Genomic DNA, 18,429 nt, shown 5'->3' with positions numbered 1-18,429 from the left:
ATTTTTCTAACATGATTGACTATAGCAGGCTTGTCACAAGCTCTGCAATATTTGTAGCTGCAATATTTGCCAGCTACATCCCTGATTTTCAGCACCATTAAAGGATTGGGGCTGCTCTCTTGAGTCGTACTGAGGAATTAATTTCCTTTTTATATACCACTTATATCATTTTTTTATTCTTCTCCCTCCTTTCCATCAGTGCTTTCAAGAGCAGGTTCTTCAGCGTCCCCGGGCTCAGATGCAGTTGCCCTTAGATACGACATGGGCTCCCAATGCCCACTTCACTGGGAGCAATGACTAGACTCAGCACACACGCAGAACGCGTCTTTGGTGTCTGAGGGAAATACAATTCCAACTGGAAAAAATAATCCGAGATCACTTCCCTCTATCGCTGAGCCTCTAAAACGACAGGACCAGACCCTCAGATGGTGAAACAGGGTCTCCCATTTACTTTGGCAGAACGACACCAAAACACAGCAGCGGAGCTCTAGCCCACAGACTCAATATGGCCGCCAGCCTTCTGCGATCCCCCTCCTGAATCCCTACTCCTCTAAATTGCCGCTAGAGCCAGACAACCCAATGCCTGCGGCTGTTCCCAAACTCCATTCTCCCAAACGTGGCCCATGGAAAAGGGCTACTTTGTGTTTATGTAAAGTCGTACCCCTGAGGCGTTAGCATATGGCTGCAAGGGGGCTAACATGCTTCTGGCACATGTAACCCTTCTGTGGGGGGTACTGTGGTGCTCCCAGAACTCAGGGCCCGGAGGTGGGGGGGATATGCTGTCCCTTTAAGCCTAAGTCAAAGGCTCCCAGGGCTTCCCTATGGGCCACAGCGCTGCTTGGAATCTCCACAGTGCTGCTTGCTGTACCCACACTCCCCTCTGATGTCCCTCACCACAGCTCTCCTAATACACCATGGCTTGTGAAGGGGTCTATGGGAGGTGGCTTTACGGCTGTCTTTAAAGCGTCCGCACTAGGGAAAATCCTCTCTGGGCTGGATCCGGAGCTCCTAGGATTGCTTTGTACCACTCTGTTCCTGTCAACAGAGCAGAGAGGAGAACATGCAGCAGATTCAATACAGCACAGCAGAGGATCTAGATGGCCAAGAAAGCACTGAGGACCAAGAAAACCCAGTGGGCCAGCAGCTCAGCTGGTGTGATTTACCTCAGTCCCACTGAAGTTAGCAAAGTTTGACTAATATTCACTAGCTGAGGAGCTGGGCCTGTTCTGTTTTTTGTTTTTTTTAAGTTACCCATTTCTTTTGTGATGGTTACAACACAAGTGATTGCAGTTGGAGAAGAGGCAATTCGGTGGACAGCAGGGGCCTGCTGCCGGGGCAGAGCCAGTGCTAGCTCATTAGGGGCCCGACGCAGGACTATTTCTCCTCCTCCCCCCTCCCAACAGGAAACCAGGCAAGTTCTTACAATAAAAAGTGAATAGGAGGCCCCCTTGAGCCGCTCACGGCCATAAGCAATTGCTTAGTCTGCTTATGCCTAGTGCCCACTCCGCTGCCAGGGCAGAAGGGTGGCAATATGGTGTGTGGGCTGAAGAGTGTATCTGTTTTCTTTAAAAATATATATTTTCTTAACAGCAGGAAAATGCATTTTAAACACACAGGCACTTTTAGAAATAACTGAACTTCGACCTGTGTCTGCTCTCCCATCCATGGGGTGTGTGTGTGTGTGTATGTGAGGGGGGGAAACTAGTAAATAATCACAGCTGTTGATACAGGCCCTGATTCAGCAAAGCACTGAAGCACATAAGTTCTTTGGGGGCAGGGACTGCCTCTTATTCTGTGTTTCTCCAGAACGTGATAAATAATAACAATAATAATAAATGCCTAACTTTGAGCTCACTGAAGCTACTGCTTCATGGGCTTAAAGTTATGCACATGATTAAATGCTTTGCTGAATTGGGGCCACAAACCTGGGATATGGAATCCGGAAACCAGAAATTGACCATTCCATTTGCCATAAATCACTGTCTCCGGCAAGGCCGTATTAGTTTCCGTGATACATCATCCCCCGACTCAAACAACTTCACGTTCATTAGGGCTGCTCTTTTTTAAAAGCCTTTATTATTACTATGCAAAGAAAATCTGTCTGAACTGGATCCTGTGCAGCACCAGCAAGTAAACATGAACGTTGCAACAAGGGAACAAAACATGGTTTCCTTTCAGCTATTCCCAGAGCAATCTGCTTTTGTCCTTGTTATATAAGGCAAATGTTGCAATGGCCCATGCGAGGGCACTGCAAGGAGTAGATCAGAGGAATTAGAACAAAGGAAACCTTTTACTCCTGCAGAATGGAAATGTTCCCGATTTCTCAGACCCCCATACCAATGCGTGCTCTTGGCAAAGCAGGGACTGGGAAGCAGGCAAGAAGGAGCTGTAGTATTGTTTGCCTGCCTGAAAGGCATACTGGTCTCCTTCACGACTTGCTACTTTGCACCCACGTCTCTCTGTGTTTTTTTGTTTTGCTTCCCTTCATCTTCCTGGCCTGGCTGGAGTTTGGAACTCTGGAGCTCCCCCGTCCTTCCTTTGTAGCTAGCCCCTGTTTGAAAGCATTGCACGCCGCAGCATGACAAGGGGAAGGTGACCTGAAAGGCAAACACGTACGCGGCTTCAGAACAAAAGGTTCTCTCTGGCACTAGACAACCGTACCAAACTATTCAAACACAATTTAGGATTAGCAGTGAACCGGCACATGTGCCAGTCGACACAGGCACTGAGCCAGTCACACTGGAGGCATCTGCTACGATAAACACAAGGCAGACACCTGCAGATACAGGGGTCTCATTGGAAAATTGGAGGTGTAGTATTTTTCCAAGTTGGTGTTTTGGTGCACTGCACTGATTGTATTGTGTCAGATTGGCACAGTAACCCTCCATCGAGGGGATGTCTCTTTTTGCCAGATACCGGAAGGGGAACATGTGCTGTTTTCCAAACAGCAGCTGAACTGTATTGTCAGGCAATATGGGAGAAGTAACTCATTGGCACGGCGAAGGCACCAGTTAAATTCCTTAGCAAATTAATTTTCAACACTGTTACTAGAAGAAACCAGCATGGCAGCCTTTTCATAGCAGAGCTATCCTTGCTTCTTGTCTTCTTCAGTTCCTTCTGGCTTTTGATCAGCTACGTTAAAGGCGAACTGCAGAGCAGCAAACGTGAGATGTTTGTGCCCTTTACTCCTCCTTTGTTATGAGTGAAGGGCGCTTCCAAATATATTGTTTTGTTTTATATGTTTTTTCCTGCTTGCTCTTTGTACCCCACAAATATCAAGTCCTGACTTCCCTCTTTTTTCTTAAGCAACCTTTGTAAGGCTTTGGACCATGACATGACAGCCTGAGTTTGACAAGACAGGCAAAAGCTATGGCTGGCCCTACTGTTGACCATAACCAATTTATCGTGTCTTTTTAAAGATGTGGTGATGGGGCTCAACAACTGTTTAACACATTTTAAAACTACCTGTTTTCCTAGTAAAGAAAGGCCTTAATGGTGTGTGAGAGACAATATGTGGTAACAGTCTGTCAAATTAAATTAAAAGTCATAGGCCTCTCATACAAATACATTAACTTTTTTGTACAGCTCCTAGCACAACGGGGTATCTAGTCACTCCTGAATTACAGATAATAGCAATAATAAGCGGTTAAATGTTTTATTTTCGAGATTGTGCGAATTGTGGATGAGCATCCCCCGGTCTGGTAAACAAGCATACGGTACACAATAGGCTGATCCAGTTCAACAAAGAGCATGGGGCCAGATTTGCATCTGGTGGAAACTGGTGCAGTTCCACAGGCTTCAGTGCAGCCACGCTGATTTGCAGCAGCTGAAGAAATGGACCTTTAGCTCTGTCTGGCTCTGCCTGTTGTCAGGAGACAGCAAACGAGCGCTGAATCAGTCTGTCTGAGATGACCATTTGTCGTATGGCTGTCACGTCACTGTGCCGAGCACAAAGTGGAGGCACCAAGAGGGCATGACGTGCTGCCATGTCACAACTCAATACCACTGCTTTGTACCACACACATCTGAGATTCACTATCACAGTGTGGCGATGTTATGACTGCCCTGAAGATCTCTTAGGGCTCTGTGGCATGCTGCAGGCCAAACTTGGAGAACATGCTGCAAACTGGATTGTCCTGGGAAAACTGGAATGGGCAGACACTCTAACACTACGGGGTTGCCTACACAGGAAAGCTATACTGGTATAAACAAAATGTGTACAGTTACATTGGTATAACTCCCAGGTGGACACCCTTATTGTGATACAAGAGGAGCTTTTGTTTATTTTTTTTTTTAAATTTAGCTTACATTGCTTTGGAAGGAGTTTAAGTTAAAACAGGGGGAAAAAAACTTATTCCAAAATAAGCATCCGTACGAAGAGTTATACCCTATAACTGGTAAAAACTTTCCCATGTAGACAAACCCTAACCCAGTGTCTCGTAGCACATCTTGAATAGTGAACATTTAGCAAGAACTCACTGTGCCATTTCCCCCTCTCTGTGTGTTACATATATAAAACTACGTCATATATTGCAGCAAAGAGAAGTTAATTGCCCTTAGCGTCTCATCAGTTCAACTCTCCTCTCTCCGATCTCCCAGGATATTCCTTTGAGAGTCGAGAGCAAGTCTGGCCATACCTATTGTATGACAAGTCACGATGAGTGAGATAAAGATGAGTTGGCAATGCAACCTAATGCATGAGATGCAGAACTTTCCCCTTAGTCGATATTTTCACGTGCAATTGCTCTTCGTGCAGATTTTCACCAGTATTCAAGAGGAGTGTGACAGAGATCTCTGAGCTGCCCAAGGATTTAGGCAAGGTATTAAGTTAATAGACCAGAAGTGACAGTGCAAATAAGCAGATATTATTGTACTGGATTAGTGCATGCAATCATGTCTCCCTCTTGTGGCTTGCCACAGGGACTAGAACAGCTTGCTACTTCTTACAACTCAAAGAATTACCTGCTTAGTTTATAGTGGCAGGAGCTTTTGCTTTTGAGGCTGAAGGTCCTGAATTTGATCCAGGTTGATAACTGTGGTGTCTCCATTAGAGCTGGACGGAGAATGGTAATTCTGCTCCATGGAAGATTTCGAGATTTCGAAATCTGGATTCCAAATGAAAACCAAAACATTTTGAAACAGCTGCCTGGAGCCTTGGTAGCTCCCCAGGTGGAGAGCTGGGCAGCTCGGGAAGCCAGAGCCCCAAGGCCGTGGGCTGCAGAGGAGCTAGGAATCTGGGAGCCATGGATCTGGGGCAGTCCATCTGGCAGGCTGCAGAGGAGCTAAGGATCCTGGAAGCACTGGGAGCCTAGGCTACAGAGGAACCCTAAGGCTGGGACACAGGGCTTCCAGGCTCCTGGCTCCCCATAGCCCTCCAGGCAGGCTGGCAAGCATTTGGGCATGGGCTGGCAGGAAACCAGGCAGCTTTTCAATGGAGCCCTGTGTGGTTTTCCGTGGAGTTGCATCAAAATCAGCACAGACCCATGAAACATTGAAATTTTAAAAAAACAGCAAATTCCAAGGAAAAGCGTTTCTCTAATTCTCTCCCCCCCATAGCTCTCATCTGTATGTATATAGCCGCAGTTCATGGCATGTTATTAATACGCGAATGACTGTGCCCGTATCAAGCACTGCAACAGCATTAGGCCCAAGGGCCACCAGCATCACCCACATAGATCCTGGTGCTCCCTCTGAACTCAGGCAGCTGCAGTTTCGGTACAAAGCAAGGCGGATATCCAGGGTCCACCAGCCCCCTCCACTGATACAGCTTCACAGCAGAGCAGTCTCCTGCCATTATCAGACTGGCCCTGCTGTGGGTCTCTGGACTGTCAATAGGTGCTGCTAGAGGTTGGTGACCCTTCAGTCCCAGGTATAATCCTTCTGCTACCTAGCCCCAGTCCATTAAGAACACAGGATTACTCTTAACGGTGAAGTGCTGGACTGTAAACTGGTAGCTTGAGCCCTCTCAGATCCCTCAGAAGAGAAAGTTCCTGTCTAAGCTTTTGGTTCTTGGGGAGTTGTGTCATAGAATCATAGAATATCAGGGTTGGGAGGGACCTCAGGAGGTCATCTAGTCCAACTCCCTGCTCAAAGCAGGACCAATCCCCAATTTGTCTAGGTCCCTCTAGTTTGACAGTCGTGTTGCCTGGTCAGTTGTTGAATTTCTCTTGATCCCTTGACTGAACGAGGAACTAACACTGCTTTTGAGTGAATATAGGAGAGATGAATACGGCAGCTGTGTGCGCAGCTGTCCTGCCATTGTGTGTACTGTACCGGGCGGGAAGAGAAATATGGTATGGACTTTCTTTCTCTCCAGTTTTATCTGCTCTTTGCAGTGTTGCCAGATTACGCAAAATGCACGAACAACGGCTAGTGACATGTTTGCATTGCATTTCATTTGTTTACGGAGGAGAATAAAACATGTTCCTTTTGACTGGAAGTATTTATATCTGCAGGGGAAAAGCACCACAGCGATACAGGCACACAGATACAACGACTCCTTCTTACTAGCCCAGGGCGTACTTAGCATGGCCTCACCCAGCATGAGAAGCCTCAAGGGCAGCATGAGAGCTGCAGGCTACCACCTATGGGCCTGCACCTGCGCCATGCAAGTCAACAGGGGTTTTGCCATTGCTTTCAATGGGCTTGGGCTTGGGCCTCGGAAAGGAAACAATTTGATACCTGGAATGGTCAGCTCCTTCACTGGTGTTTATTAGCATAGCTCCAACTGAAGTCAATGACTCTCTACTGAATCATACAAGTGGAGGATCTGGCCCACTGCACATAGGACACATACTGCTCATCTCCCGGTTCAGCCAGCTTTAATGCACCAGTCCAGATCGACTGTGCATCCTTGTATTCCATCTGTGTCACTGGCTTTCTATTTAGATGGTTACCCTGACTCCCTTGACAGCAAAGGAGGGGATAAACCCCACCCGTCAGGAAGAAACTACTCATTCCTCCCCACATGCAACTAGATTATCCAGGGCTTACTGCTGAGTTACTGCACTATGTCCTTGCATCTGGATTTCCTCTTATCCTTTTCCTCACAGCCCACTCAGTCTCCAGCTGCCGTAAGCCCAACAGTGCTTCTGTACCGATGCTCGCAGAAGAACAGCCTGGCACTCAAGGCAGTGTGACTAGGAAACATAATTCTCCCTCCATAACTTTATCGTTCTTGCCATCGTGAAAGACTATTTTCTTTGGTTCTATAAGCCATAACCAGGGGCAATAAAACAGAAATCCATGAGCATGAAGTGTGGTTCTTTAGATAGATTTTTGCTGTTTTGCGTCATGCAAACTTTCAGAGAAGTTTCCAGCTCTTCAAGTTATGCATTCATAATGTAAATCAATACACCTAGTCATCGCTATTTGTTTTTCAGAGGCTAAAATAAAGCAGGCACAACAGATGTATTAATTTTACCTCTTTCCACCTGAATGAGCCAAATTTTGAGTCTTTACGTGGGCTGGGTGACCTTGGTCTCAAAAGTTCTGTTGAAAATATAACCGTGTTCGGGTAATCAGTTTGCACAAAACCCTCATCTGACCCAGCTGCAACAACCGCAACTGAGCTGTATCCTCATAGCAGCTTCCCTACCCCTTCTCCGCATGCATCATCCACTATGTTTGTGTGTCTGCTCCTACCACACTACCTAACTGTGGGTATGTGATCAGAGATGTGACTGCAGCACATGTAGACACGCCGATCTAGCAGTAGCAGTGAAACTGCGGCAGCACAGGCTGTAGAAGAACCACCCGGGATCATGGGTACATACTCAAGCAGCTAGCCCAGGATGCCACAACATCACTGCTGTTGGCACTTGTGCTAGCTGGATCAAAGCTAGCTGGGGTGTGTCCTCACGTGCTGCAATCACACCTTTTGATGGCAGCACAGACATGCCTGTGAATTTGACAGTGCATTCTGGGTGGCTGTCCCATAGGGTACAGAGAAGCCCAAAGAACATGCACACAGAGACGCCACAGCAATATGAAAGTCAATGGACAGTGGGATGTCCTGCCACACAGAGAACTGAACAGATCAAACTGCTTACACAAGACACCATGAGGGAGTCCCACTGTCAGCGTTGAGCGCCATGTAAATCTGGCTCTGAGCTCTTCGGAACAATATATAATTTTGGTTCTAAATAAGGCATGTTATAATGAAACCTATGGTTAAGGACATAAAGGAAGATAAGATTTTTGTGCTGAAGGTCAGAAAAGGGACCAGGGCGGTGCAAAATATTCACAAGTTTTACAAACCTCAGTACTGTGAGGTTTTTCACATTTTGCTTTGGTGCTAGACCAATTTTCACAAAGGCCTGGGGAACTGTGTTGTTTCTCACTTGAAAACAGGACAGAGTGAAAGGAAACTCTGCTTTTGAAATCTGAGGGAAAAAACCTTTTATTTTGAAATTTGATCAATTTTCTAGTTATCTGAACAAAAAATACCCAGTTTTGAAATCTGAAATTCCCAAGGAATATCAATTTTCATACCAACCATACATCACTTGGAAATGTCACTTATTTTGATTCAAAGTCTTTTTAGCTCTCGCTGCAAAGAGAAATCTTTGATGGGTTGTTTCAGATAGGTCAGAAGTACACAGCTCCTGAGAAGCAAGCCACTAAGGAACAAGCAAAGAGGAAGAGCGGCCCGGTGACTGGTCTTTATTTTGGGATTTGGAGGATCCGGTACAGGCCTCCCGTGTGACCTTGGGCAAGTCACATGGTCTCTCTGGGCCTCAGTTCCCCATCTGTACAATGGGGATAATGTTACTTCATAGGAGACTTGTGAGGACAAAAACCATTAAAGATTGCAAGATGCCCAGATACTAGGGAGATGGGGCCGTCTAAGTACTTTAGACAGAAGTGTGTCTTGTAAATCATGGCTAGGGAGATAAGCTACCAGGAATAGCGGTTTCTAATTTTGTACTTTTCTAAGGACCAAATCCTGACCCACTGTTCACAGTGAGTAGTAGTTTATTTCACAAGCAGTCCCACTGAAATCAAAGAGGGTTGAGATAGTTGTTTAAGGTGCTGCACGTGACCAAGGAGGCCTGGGATCAATTCCTGGCTCAGTCAAAGACATCCTGTGTGACCTTGTGCAAATAACACACTTGGTCTTGTTGCCTTGGTTGCCCACCTACAACAGAGGAGAACACTTCCTTTCTCTACATGGGTGTTGTGAGACTAAACACGTGCATGGCTGTGAACTGCTCAAATGCTACAGTCTAGGGAGCTGGACACCTAGACAGGTATTCAGAAAGGGAAACTGGCTTTGAATGATAAGTAGCTATAAATAAAGGAGGGAAATCCTGACCTTACTGAAGTCAATGGGGGTTTTTGCCACTGACTTCAATGAAGCCAAGATTTCACCCACACAATGCAAATCTCCTGTACACCTCTCCACAGAAGCCGTGTTTTAGAACCAAGGAAACTGGAGGTTATAATGAGGGATATTTTACAACTAGGTAGGATTACAACGCAAGTCCGTGTGCTGGAAGCCTGAGCACAGCAAAGTGAGGCAGCGGCAGCAAGCAGCGTGCCTTCCATTCAAGGCGTAATGTATTTTTAATTATATCTTTTGAGTGCCCTTGATGGAGATTTTCCACTCCATCACCACCTCCTTTGTCAGTTTTAATGGATTACATTGATTAGGTGATTTGTAAATTTTGTTACCAGTCGGAACAGGATGGTGAAATATAATCTTCTAATTGATTACATTTTGAAATGTAATCAGAGTCCATGCATTGTTCTGGATCTCAAATATTCAAGGGGGCATAGCCCCGTCTTACATCAGACGGCCAGAACAGATTTAACAGAAGGCTCAGGAATAGTGTCGTGGCTAAAATAACAAACTCCAATTTCAGCAGGGCCCTTTATAAGAAGCACAACTTTGATGTGAGTTGTCTCGCATCAATGCAGTTGAGCAGCTTTGCTCTACAGTGGAGAAACAATGGATTGTCGTTCTTCCCGTGGCTATAAGCATTCCATACCTGTGATAAGAACATGCCCTGTATTAATTGGAATGGATGAATATTTTAAGAAGCACACTGTCAGATAGGTTTGACCCCAAATGTGATTACACCACCTTTGAAATAGTTATCTAGTCAGCCAAGTCCTTTGGATGGAGGACAGGTCCATCAGTTGCTATCAACCAAGATGGTCAGGGATGCTTTGAGAGTTCCTAGCCTCTGATTACCAGAAGCTGAGGTGGACGACAGAGGATGGGTCACTCAATGATTGCCTGTTTTGTTCATTCCCTCTGGGGCACCTGGCATTGGCCACTGTTGGAAGACAGGACACTGGGCTAGATGGACCATTAGTCTGACATAGAATGCAACCACAAAAACGGCCATGCTAAGGGCCACGGGCTACCATCAGTAGGAACCATGGAACGTCGCTGCTTGTCACAAGATACTAGAAAAGCAGGCTAAAAAGTTGCAGGCATTGTGTTGTGTAACGATGGTTCAGTTCTCATCTCTCTTGCAAACTTCCTGTGTGCCCAAAGGCAAGTCACTTTGCCTTCCGTGCCTCCATTTTCTAACTGTGTAATAGAGACTGGATCCCCATTCTGCTATGAGCAGTACATTGTAAGCAACAGTCCTGCCTGAAGAGCTTACAATTGAAATAGGCAAGATGGGCAACGAGTAGGAAGAGAAAGAAGCCCAGGGAGGGCGAGTGACTTGACCAAGGTCACCCAGCGGATCAGTAGCATAGCCAGCTCTCCTGAGCATCACTCAGTGCTACCCACTAGACCAAGCTGCTCTCAGAATACTTGCCTACCTTGCAAGTGTGTTGCAAGTGTGTTGCAAGGATAAACTCAGTAACACTGGCAAGGCACTCAGGTACTACGGTGAGAAGGGACATACAAGTTCCTGGACAGATAGACAAATAGCCAGCTCCAAAAGGCAGAAGTGCAACCTATCTGCACCACACCTGGACAAAAATGGAAAAGTGGGAGGAGTCATTCAAAAGGAGGGAGGAGTCATCCCCAGTGGCACTGATGCTTGATGATATCCGTAAACCAGAAAAAAAACTAACGTCAGAAAACCATCCCAGGTTACAGCTCCTGTATGCTCCAAGTTCTGCCTAAAGAACAGATCAGAGGATGGGGGGAAACATTTTATTTTCATGCTGCTAACAGGATATTCCAGCATAGCGGGAAGGAAAAAATGTAAAATTCTATTTTTAGAAAAGGACTTAACATCACTTCCTATTGTGCTTAGCGTCCCTATTGTCAAAGACCTTATCTGAATCTGAATAGCACCGAGATTTCTGAGTTTTTGTTTTTTAAAAAGCTAATTAAAACGTAGGGTTTTCACGTCATTTTAAGAAAAGCTGAGAATTTATATGAGCACCTTCTGTACTGATGGAAAATGCCACAGTTGTGCAAACACCAGTGAAAGGCACTGGCACTCATACGTCACATCCAAGGAAGAGCAGGACTTTGGGCCAACTGAAACAAAGACACTCATCATCCACACCTACAAAATACACTGCAGATTTTACATGGTACCCAAAATGAAATAGCTGTGTGCCTTCAGAGACAGGATACTATGTTTTAACAACCTAAGAACTGCCTTAAACCCCTATGATGAAATTGTATATGCCTTCAGGGGAAGCTACTTCCTAATCACAGGCCATTAACAGGTGGCTTACAGCCTAAAGCATGAGGGTTTATAGTCCTTTATACATTTTCATGCTACGTACTGTGACAGCAGATATACTCATTCAAAAAAAAGTATGAATGAGTACTACCATACATACCATACCACACCACTACAGGCTACCTTTACCTGTGGCGCACCTGTATCTTGTGGTAGTGAGTTCCACATGCTAATGGAGCATTAAGAAAGTACTTTGCTTTTTTATCAATGCAACTTTCATTTGGGGAGCATGCCGTCAGCTCTACAGAAATATCTTGTGGGGTTGGAAGTGTTCATTAAAGCTGCCAGTGCTTGACCTTAATGCTAAGTCTTAGACTATGTCTATGCTGCTGAAAGTGGTGTAGCGTATGTATAGCTTCCCACTGCAGTGCAAAGCGCACCACCTCCACACTGTGGCGTGTGGCTACATGTGTAGGTGAAAGGCTCTGGCAGAGGAGAGGTAGCGCAGAGCTGCCAAAGTCTTTCCTGATGCCTCCCCCATGCCGGAGCCTTACTCACTGACAGTCTTTTCCAGGGAAAGACTCCTGCAGCGGGCAGGCAGCAGGACACTATTCTGCTAAAAATTCAAGTGGTAGATGGGGCGGCGTGGCTTCGGTACATAGCATGACTAAGATCCTAGTGAGATAGCCCCCATGTACTCACACACACTGACATGACTATAGCCAGATATTCTAAAGAACTCCATACCCAATGTGCGTCCAATGCTCTGTGCTCTGTGGAAGATCTGACCATTACAATGCAATGAAAATTCAAACCCAGACAAAAGCATTCGTGGTACCTAAGATCAGCTCAGGTGCCCAAGCAAACTGTTGAAATGGGGAAGGGGCTGACAGCAAGGCATTTTCAGTGAGTGCACCGTGACTTTATAATTGTTATTTATATTACAGTCATGCTCAGAGTCTCCAACCAAGACCAAGGCCCTGTTGTGCTAGGTGCTGTACAGACATGAATTAAGTGATGGCTCTCTGCCCTGAGAAGCTTCCAGTCTAATACCCAAGTCAGACAAAGGATTGGAGGGGAAACAGAGGCACGGAGGGGTGAAGTGACTTGCCCAAGGTGACCCAGCAAGTCAGTGGCAGAGCTGGGAACAGAACCCATGTCTCAATGTTCCGTGCCCTAGCCCACACTGCCTCTCATTGCTTTGGAACCTCTCCCACTCATGCAGGTACAAGAGAGCTCTAGTTGGTGGCCCTTTGGGGCACCCTCGAGGACTCTCTTTTATCAGACTGTGAAGGAGGCTGGAGGCTAGAGAGGGGAGCATGTTACCAGTCCTGTTGAGCTGCGTGGGCAGGGAGGAGGTCATTACCGACTGTGATCTAGTTTGAAATCACCAGGATGTATGTTTTGTAGGGGACGGTTTGTACATTTGCCAAGAGGCTGGGACAGGATCATTTCATCGAATAAAATAAAATAGGAAGAGGTGAAAGGAAGAGGCACTGAATCCATACACAATTTGGGGTTCATCACGCCCTAATTCTGAGGGGTATTTAGATTTTTTTTCCCTCACCTTCTTCCGGATGTCGATAGCCTTTCAAACACATCAGTGCGGGAGGCTGTCCTTGGGGCTGTCATCCGCATGGGCGTTGGGGCAGCTGCGGGAAATAAAACAGTAAAACCTTTTTCTTATCTGCCTCTTTTAAAGACAAGGCTGGGAGTGTGGAGGGAGAAAGACATGGGCCTTTGAGGATGGTGCTGTTCAAATTCAGCTGGGGGCTTTGCTTCAGTAGCTGGAAAGTGCATGTTTTAATGACCTGTGGTGTACATGACATTACACCAAATGAGCATTCATGCAGTGGCTCAGTGCAATGCACCTTCTCTGCTCAAAGAGGCCTCCCCAAGGAGCTGGAAAAAAATCACTCGCCAGTCAGAAGGAAAGACAACTGGTCTTATTGAGTGAGGGTGAAGGTCTCTCTGCGGCAAGGTATAGGGAGGCAGACAGCATGACTGGCTCGCAGAGTTAAAGAAAAGCTCTGTTTTCAGTACTGTCAATCCATTCCCTTCCTTTGCTCATCACAGCTGCACACCACTCGGTTCACTAATGTGAAAGCAAGTTCATCTACACGTTCAAGAGACTAATTTATAGAGAAAGAGGAGAATCGAACGAGACATTTTTAAGTGCTGCCTGCAAAAGATGAAAGTGCAGAGGGGACAATGCAGAAAGGGAGTGGTGTTTGTATAAGGCAGAATTGCTCAGGACAACCAGCCCAATGTTGCAATATCTATTTAGTCTTCATTTTCTCTCAGCCTATAGTCCTCCCTCTCATTCTGCCATGGCCCCACGTGTACTGCAAATCCTGCCATGTTGGAGACCGGGATACCCCACAATTGTTCCCCATTCTAGTCCTTTTTTGCAAAGTAGATGGAACGTTGCCTGTGTCCCCAAATCAAACTTGAATTCGCTCACAGCCCAGCCAACTTGGGCACCTCCCATCACTCCCCCTAATACCATACACACCTTTGCAATATGGACTTGACATTTGCCCTCTATCTGGATGTAGACTAGAAGGTGCACCGTAACGTGAGCACAGAGGTGCTGGCGATTCTATTGTAATTCCTATATTCTCCACAATGGGGACCACATCCATTTATTTCGAGAGAGAACTAGTGGTGATTTCCCCAGGAGGCCAAGCAACAGCAGAGGGGCAGAGTTAAGATTGGTAGGGGGGAATAAACTATTTCCAGATTTTCTGCAGGCAGGTTCTGGTTTTTTATTTCAACAACTTTCTGATTTCCTGGCTTCCGACTGGGTGATTTTTAAACTGTATTCACTTTCTCACATATGGGAGGGACTTGCTGGGACATATTTGATTGTTTGGAAATACAGGGAGGATCCAGGAGATGTAGAAGAACACAATAGGTATTTCTAGTCTAATTGGTCTATTGACAGTGCTTTCTGATGGAGAGAAGTTAAAAGCCATGGAGAATGAATTCCCACAGAAACAGATGGCGATACCTTTACCCCACTTCACTGCACAAGTGGCACTAGCCATGGGGCCTGGCATTAGTCAGCATAAGACTATCGCAATCTGGCCCATGTTTTTCATTAGATTGAGCATTATAATGGTAGTACATTTACCCCACTGTGTTTACCTGATTCATTTCAACCCACTGACCTCTGGGGATCACTCCATATTAGTATAAGAGAAAGAATTTCAGTCTCCATGTTCATCTGTTCTTAGACTTCTTTTGATTAAAAAAAAATCACTGATGATGAAATAGGAACATATGGGTCTACTGGGAGATAAAGGGCAGCTGATTAAACTGGTGTTTCCCCCCTGACTCCTCCTTCCACCGGACATAAACCAGTGTACCAGACGCAAATACCGGTGACATTTATGTTATAAGGCAGGAAATGATTCTATTGTCCCCATGCACCTTTTTACCCAGGGAAAAAAAAAAGAAATGACTTTTCAACTTAATTAACGATGCAGAACCTGAGGAAAGGGAGAGATATGCAAAAATCCAGACAAAAAGATTGCAAGAAAATGAATTTGCTGATAATACAGTACTTGCAAAACAAGCTTCTGATATTCCCCTCTTGACACAGCGTCTGTTGTCTACCAGGGCAATCATATCCAACCGTAATTGTCTAACAATTGTTCCGCACTGAGAAAATAGTTCTGATTACAGACATTAACACGTTTAGGCATTAAGCTTCCTCACTGTAATTACCCTTGAGCTTAGTCTCACAAAAAAAATTAATATGCTGATCGCTTGGACTAATAGAAGCAGAAAAAGGGTGATGAATTGCTTCCAAATCAGATAAAATCAAGCATGACATCATTTAATTAATTTTGAGGTTGGGGGAGGAAAAAGGAGAGGGGTGATGCTGAAAAGAAATGTCTCTCTCTCCCACGGGGACTTCTTCACGGATAGAAACGCATCCACAGGGGAGGCAAAGGAGGTGTGGGGGAAGGAGGGAGTGTGCTGTAGGTGGATGGGCGTGTTACTTTTGTATGTGAGCATGCAGTGCCAGGCAGATGTGCTGTTACATACAGGTAATATGAATGTGATATCGGATATGCACTTCCCCGCCAGTATAACTAAATAGCTATGGTACTGTGAATGAGATTGCATGGCTTAGCTGTCGAGTGAATCATCATCTGATTGCTTGGTGGCCACATTCCATCCATCTCTTCTGAGACACTTACACAAGAAGAGAGACCACTATTCGGGGCACAATGGCTGCATCCTCCAGGTTTCCCCATAAAGATGGATTTTACACTGCGCGGATTCTCCATAGCAGACGCTACAGAAGAAGGTTTTGTAGCTGGGAGGATGGGGAAAGGAGCCAAGCACATGGTTGGTGAGTTATGTCCTGTGCACCTCATCTCTTTCCTAGATTGTGACCACATTGATAGGAAAAAATGTGCATGCTATCCCGATACAAGGCTGCAGCTCAGTCAGAGCACGGGCCGCATTATCACTGTAGCCCAGATTGGGAGCTATTATTCCCACTGATTTCATAGGCCTGCCTAACGAGGGCCTGTACTTGTTCTCTACGACAAGCAATAAAAAAACTAACAAAATAGGAGTAAAATGAAAGGATGTGGCTACGGCATGGACTGTTGGATTAAGTGGTGTCACTCTCTCATTCTCAACCTAAACCTACCACATAGGTCACTGCCCGTCTCACAAATAAACCGGCATGGTACAAGGAGCACGCTGTACCTGCTATGGATACAGAGGCCACTCGCTTCTTGTAGCCAGGCAGGTAATCATCCATCTTCCATTTCAGATTCCGCATTACTCGTGCGTCCTATGCAAAGAGGAACCAAGAGCAAAGTTACTTAGAAAGCAAAGTTACTTTAAAAAGGAGACGTGGGGTTGGTTTAACTTTCAAAGCAGTCTGAGGCCTGGTCTACACTAAGAAGGGGGTTCGAATTAGGGTACGCAAATTCAGCTACGTGAATAGCGTAGCTGAATTCGAAGTACCCTAATTCGAACAACTCACCCGTCCACACGCGGCGGGGTCGAACTCCGCGGCTCCCCCGTCGACTCCGCCAACTCCTTCTGCCGAGGTGGAGTACCGGAGTCGACCGCGGCGCTTCCGGAGTTCGAACTATCGCGTCTAGATCAGACGCGATAGTTCGAACTCCAAAAAGTCAAACTCTCCGTGTCGAACCGGCAGGTAAGTGTAGACGTACCCTGAGTCACCTAGTTTGGCTGCCATTGATTTCAGTGGGAGCAGGACCAATCAGAGCGGGGGTGCAGAGTAATGCAATCTTATCACTTTGAGTGTTAAACGCACAAGTGTTTCGAAGCCATGTTTTATGCACATACAATACGTGTTGTTTCACAATTTATAAAAATCTTTGCTGACAGGATAATGTGCTTAGCTTCTAACTGGGCAGTTATCATCCACACCATATTTCTTCTCCATTGTGTATTTACTGCACCTAAGAGTTCCAGAAACAAAAGGATCTGGGCTTCCCTTATTTAATTGTTTTGGGGTTCAGCTGTGTACTTGAGGGGGAGGGCTGCATAAAAGACGGTTACTCACCGTAGTAACTGTTGTTCTTCGAGATGTGTTGCTCCTATCCATTCCAGTTAGGTGTGCGCGCCGCGCGTGCACGGCTCTTCGGAAGACTTTTACCCTAGCAACACTCGGTGGGTCGGCTGGGCGCCCCCTGGAGTGGCGCCGCTATAGCGCAGGATATATACCCCTGTCGACCCATCCACTCCTCAGTTCCTTCTTGCCGGCTACTCCGACAGTGGGGAAGGAGGGCGGGTCTGGAATGGATAGGAGCAACACATCTCGAAGAACAACAGTTACTACGGTGAGTAACCGTCTTTTCTTCTTCGAGTGATTGCTCCTATGCATTCCAGTTAGGTGATTCCCAAGCCTTATGTAGGCGGTGGGGTCGGAGTTAGATGCTGCAGAATGCAAACTTCTGTGCCAAAGGCTGCATCATCTCTGGACACTTGGGCCAATGAGGCAAAGGTGTGGACTAGCTGCACGACACATCCCCTGAAAGGGTATGTGGGCCAAGAAGGCAGCAGGGAAGCCTGAGCCCTGGTGGAATGTGCAGTAAGGTGGCTCCATGGAACATGGGCTAAACACAGGAGGCGCAGATGCACCAGTCATCGAAGATGAAATCCTCCAGGAGGAGACAGGTATGTCCCTCGTCCGGTATGCCAGTACGATGAAGATTCGGGGGCGTTACGCAAGGGCTTTGTCCGCTCGATATAGATTGCGGCCGCCCTACGGACGTCTAGGGAGGGCAATTGTTGCTCTCCTTGCGATGAGTGTGGCTTCGGAAAGAAGACCGGAAGGAAGCTATCCTGGATGATATGAGAGGCTGACACCACCTTTAGGGAAGAAGGCCGGACACGGTCACAATTGCACTTGTCCTTGAGAGACACAGTATACCGTGGGTCCATCGCGAGCGCCTGAAGCTCGAAGACTCGTCTGGCCGATGGAAAGGCTACAAAGAAGACTGTCTTCCAGGACAGGTATGCCAGCGAGCACGTCGTCAGTGTCCCGAATGGGCAATCATAAAACTGGCGAGAACCAGGTTGAAGACCCAGGTTGTGGCGGGGGCCAACTGGGGGGGGGGTATAACGCTCCAAGTCCTTGAGGAATCTAGAAACCACAAGGCGTAAGAATACGGAGCGGCCACTCCCCGCTGGGTGGAAGGGAGAGATGGCTGCCAAGAGTGCCCTTAATGAGGGCCGCGCCATGTGCTGCTGTTTGAGACCAGAGGTAGTTCAAGACGGACAGGATCAGGACCTCGGCGGGAGAAACATTGTGCGTTTCGTA

At 46.5% G+C, this 18,429-nt stretch overlaps 1 protein-coding gene across 4 annotated transcripts in view; it reads right to left on the bottom strand.

Moving 5' to 3' along the window:
* The window catches only part of LOC123378274, a 208,266-nt gene that overhangs the window by 30,649 nt on the left and 159,188 nt on the right, over positions 1-18,429 (bottom strand). For 2 of the 4 annotated variants that reach the window (XM_045031861.1, XR_006582537.1), the window contains exons 8-9: positions 16,338-16,425; positions 13,174-13,258 (exon numbers count right to left, since the gene is read on the bottom strand). In XM_045031861.1, the coding sequence (XP_044887796.1) occupies positions 13,174-13,258; positions 16,338-16,425 (173 nt within the window). Of the gene's footprint in view, positions 1-2,130; positions 2,598-13,173; positions 13,259-16,337; positions 16,426-18,429 lie in introns of those variants that run through there. The other 2 variants (XM_045031859.1, XM_045031858.1) reach the window with 2 other exon arrangements.

The sequence above is a fragment of the Mauremys mutica genome, chromosome 10, assembly GCF_020497125.1.
Source record: "Mauremys mutica isolate MM-2020 ecotype Southern chromosome 10, ASM2049712v1, whole genome shotgun sequence".
NCBI lineage: Eukaryota > Metazoa > Chordata > Testudines > Geoemydidae > Mauremys > Mauremys mutica.
Note: the sequence above shows the minus strand (reverse complement) of the source record. Positions and strands in the feature narration are given on the sequence as shown.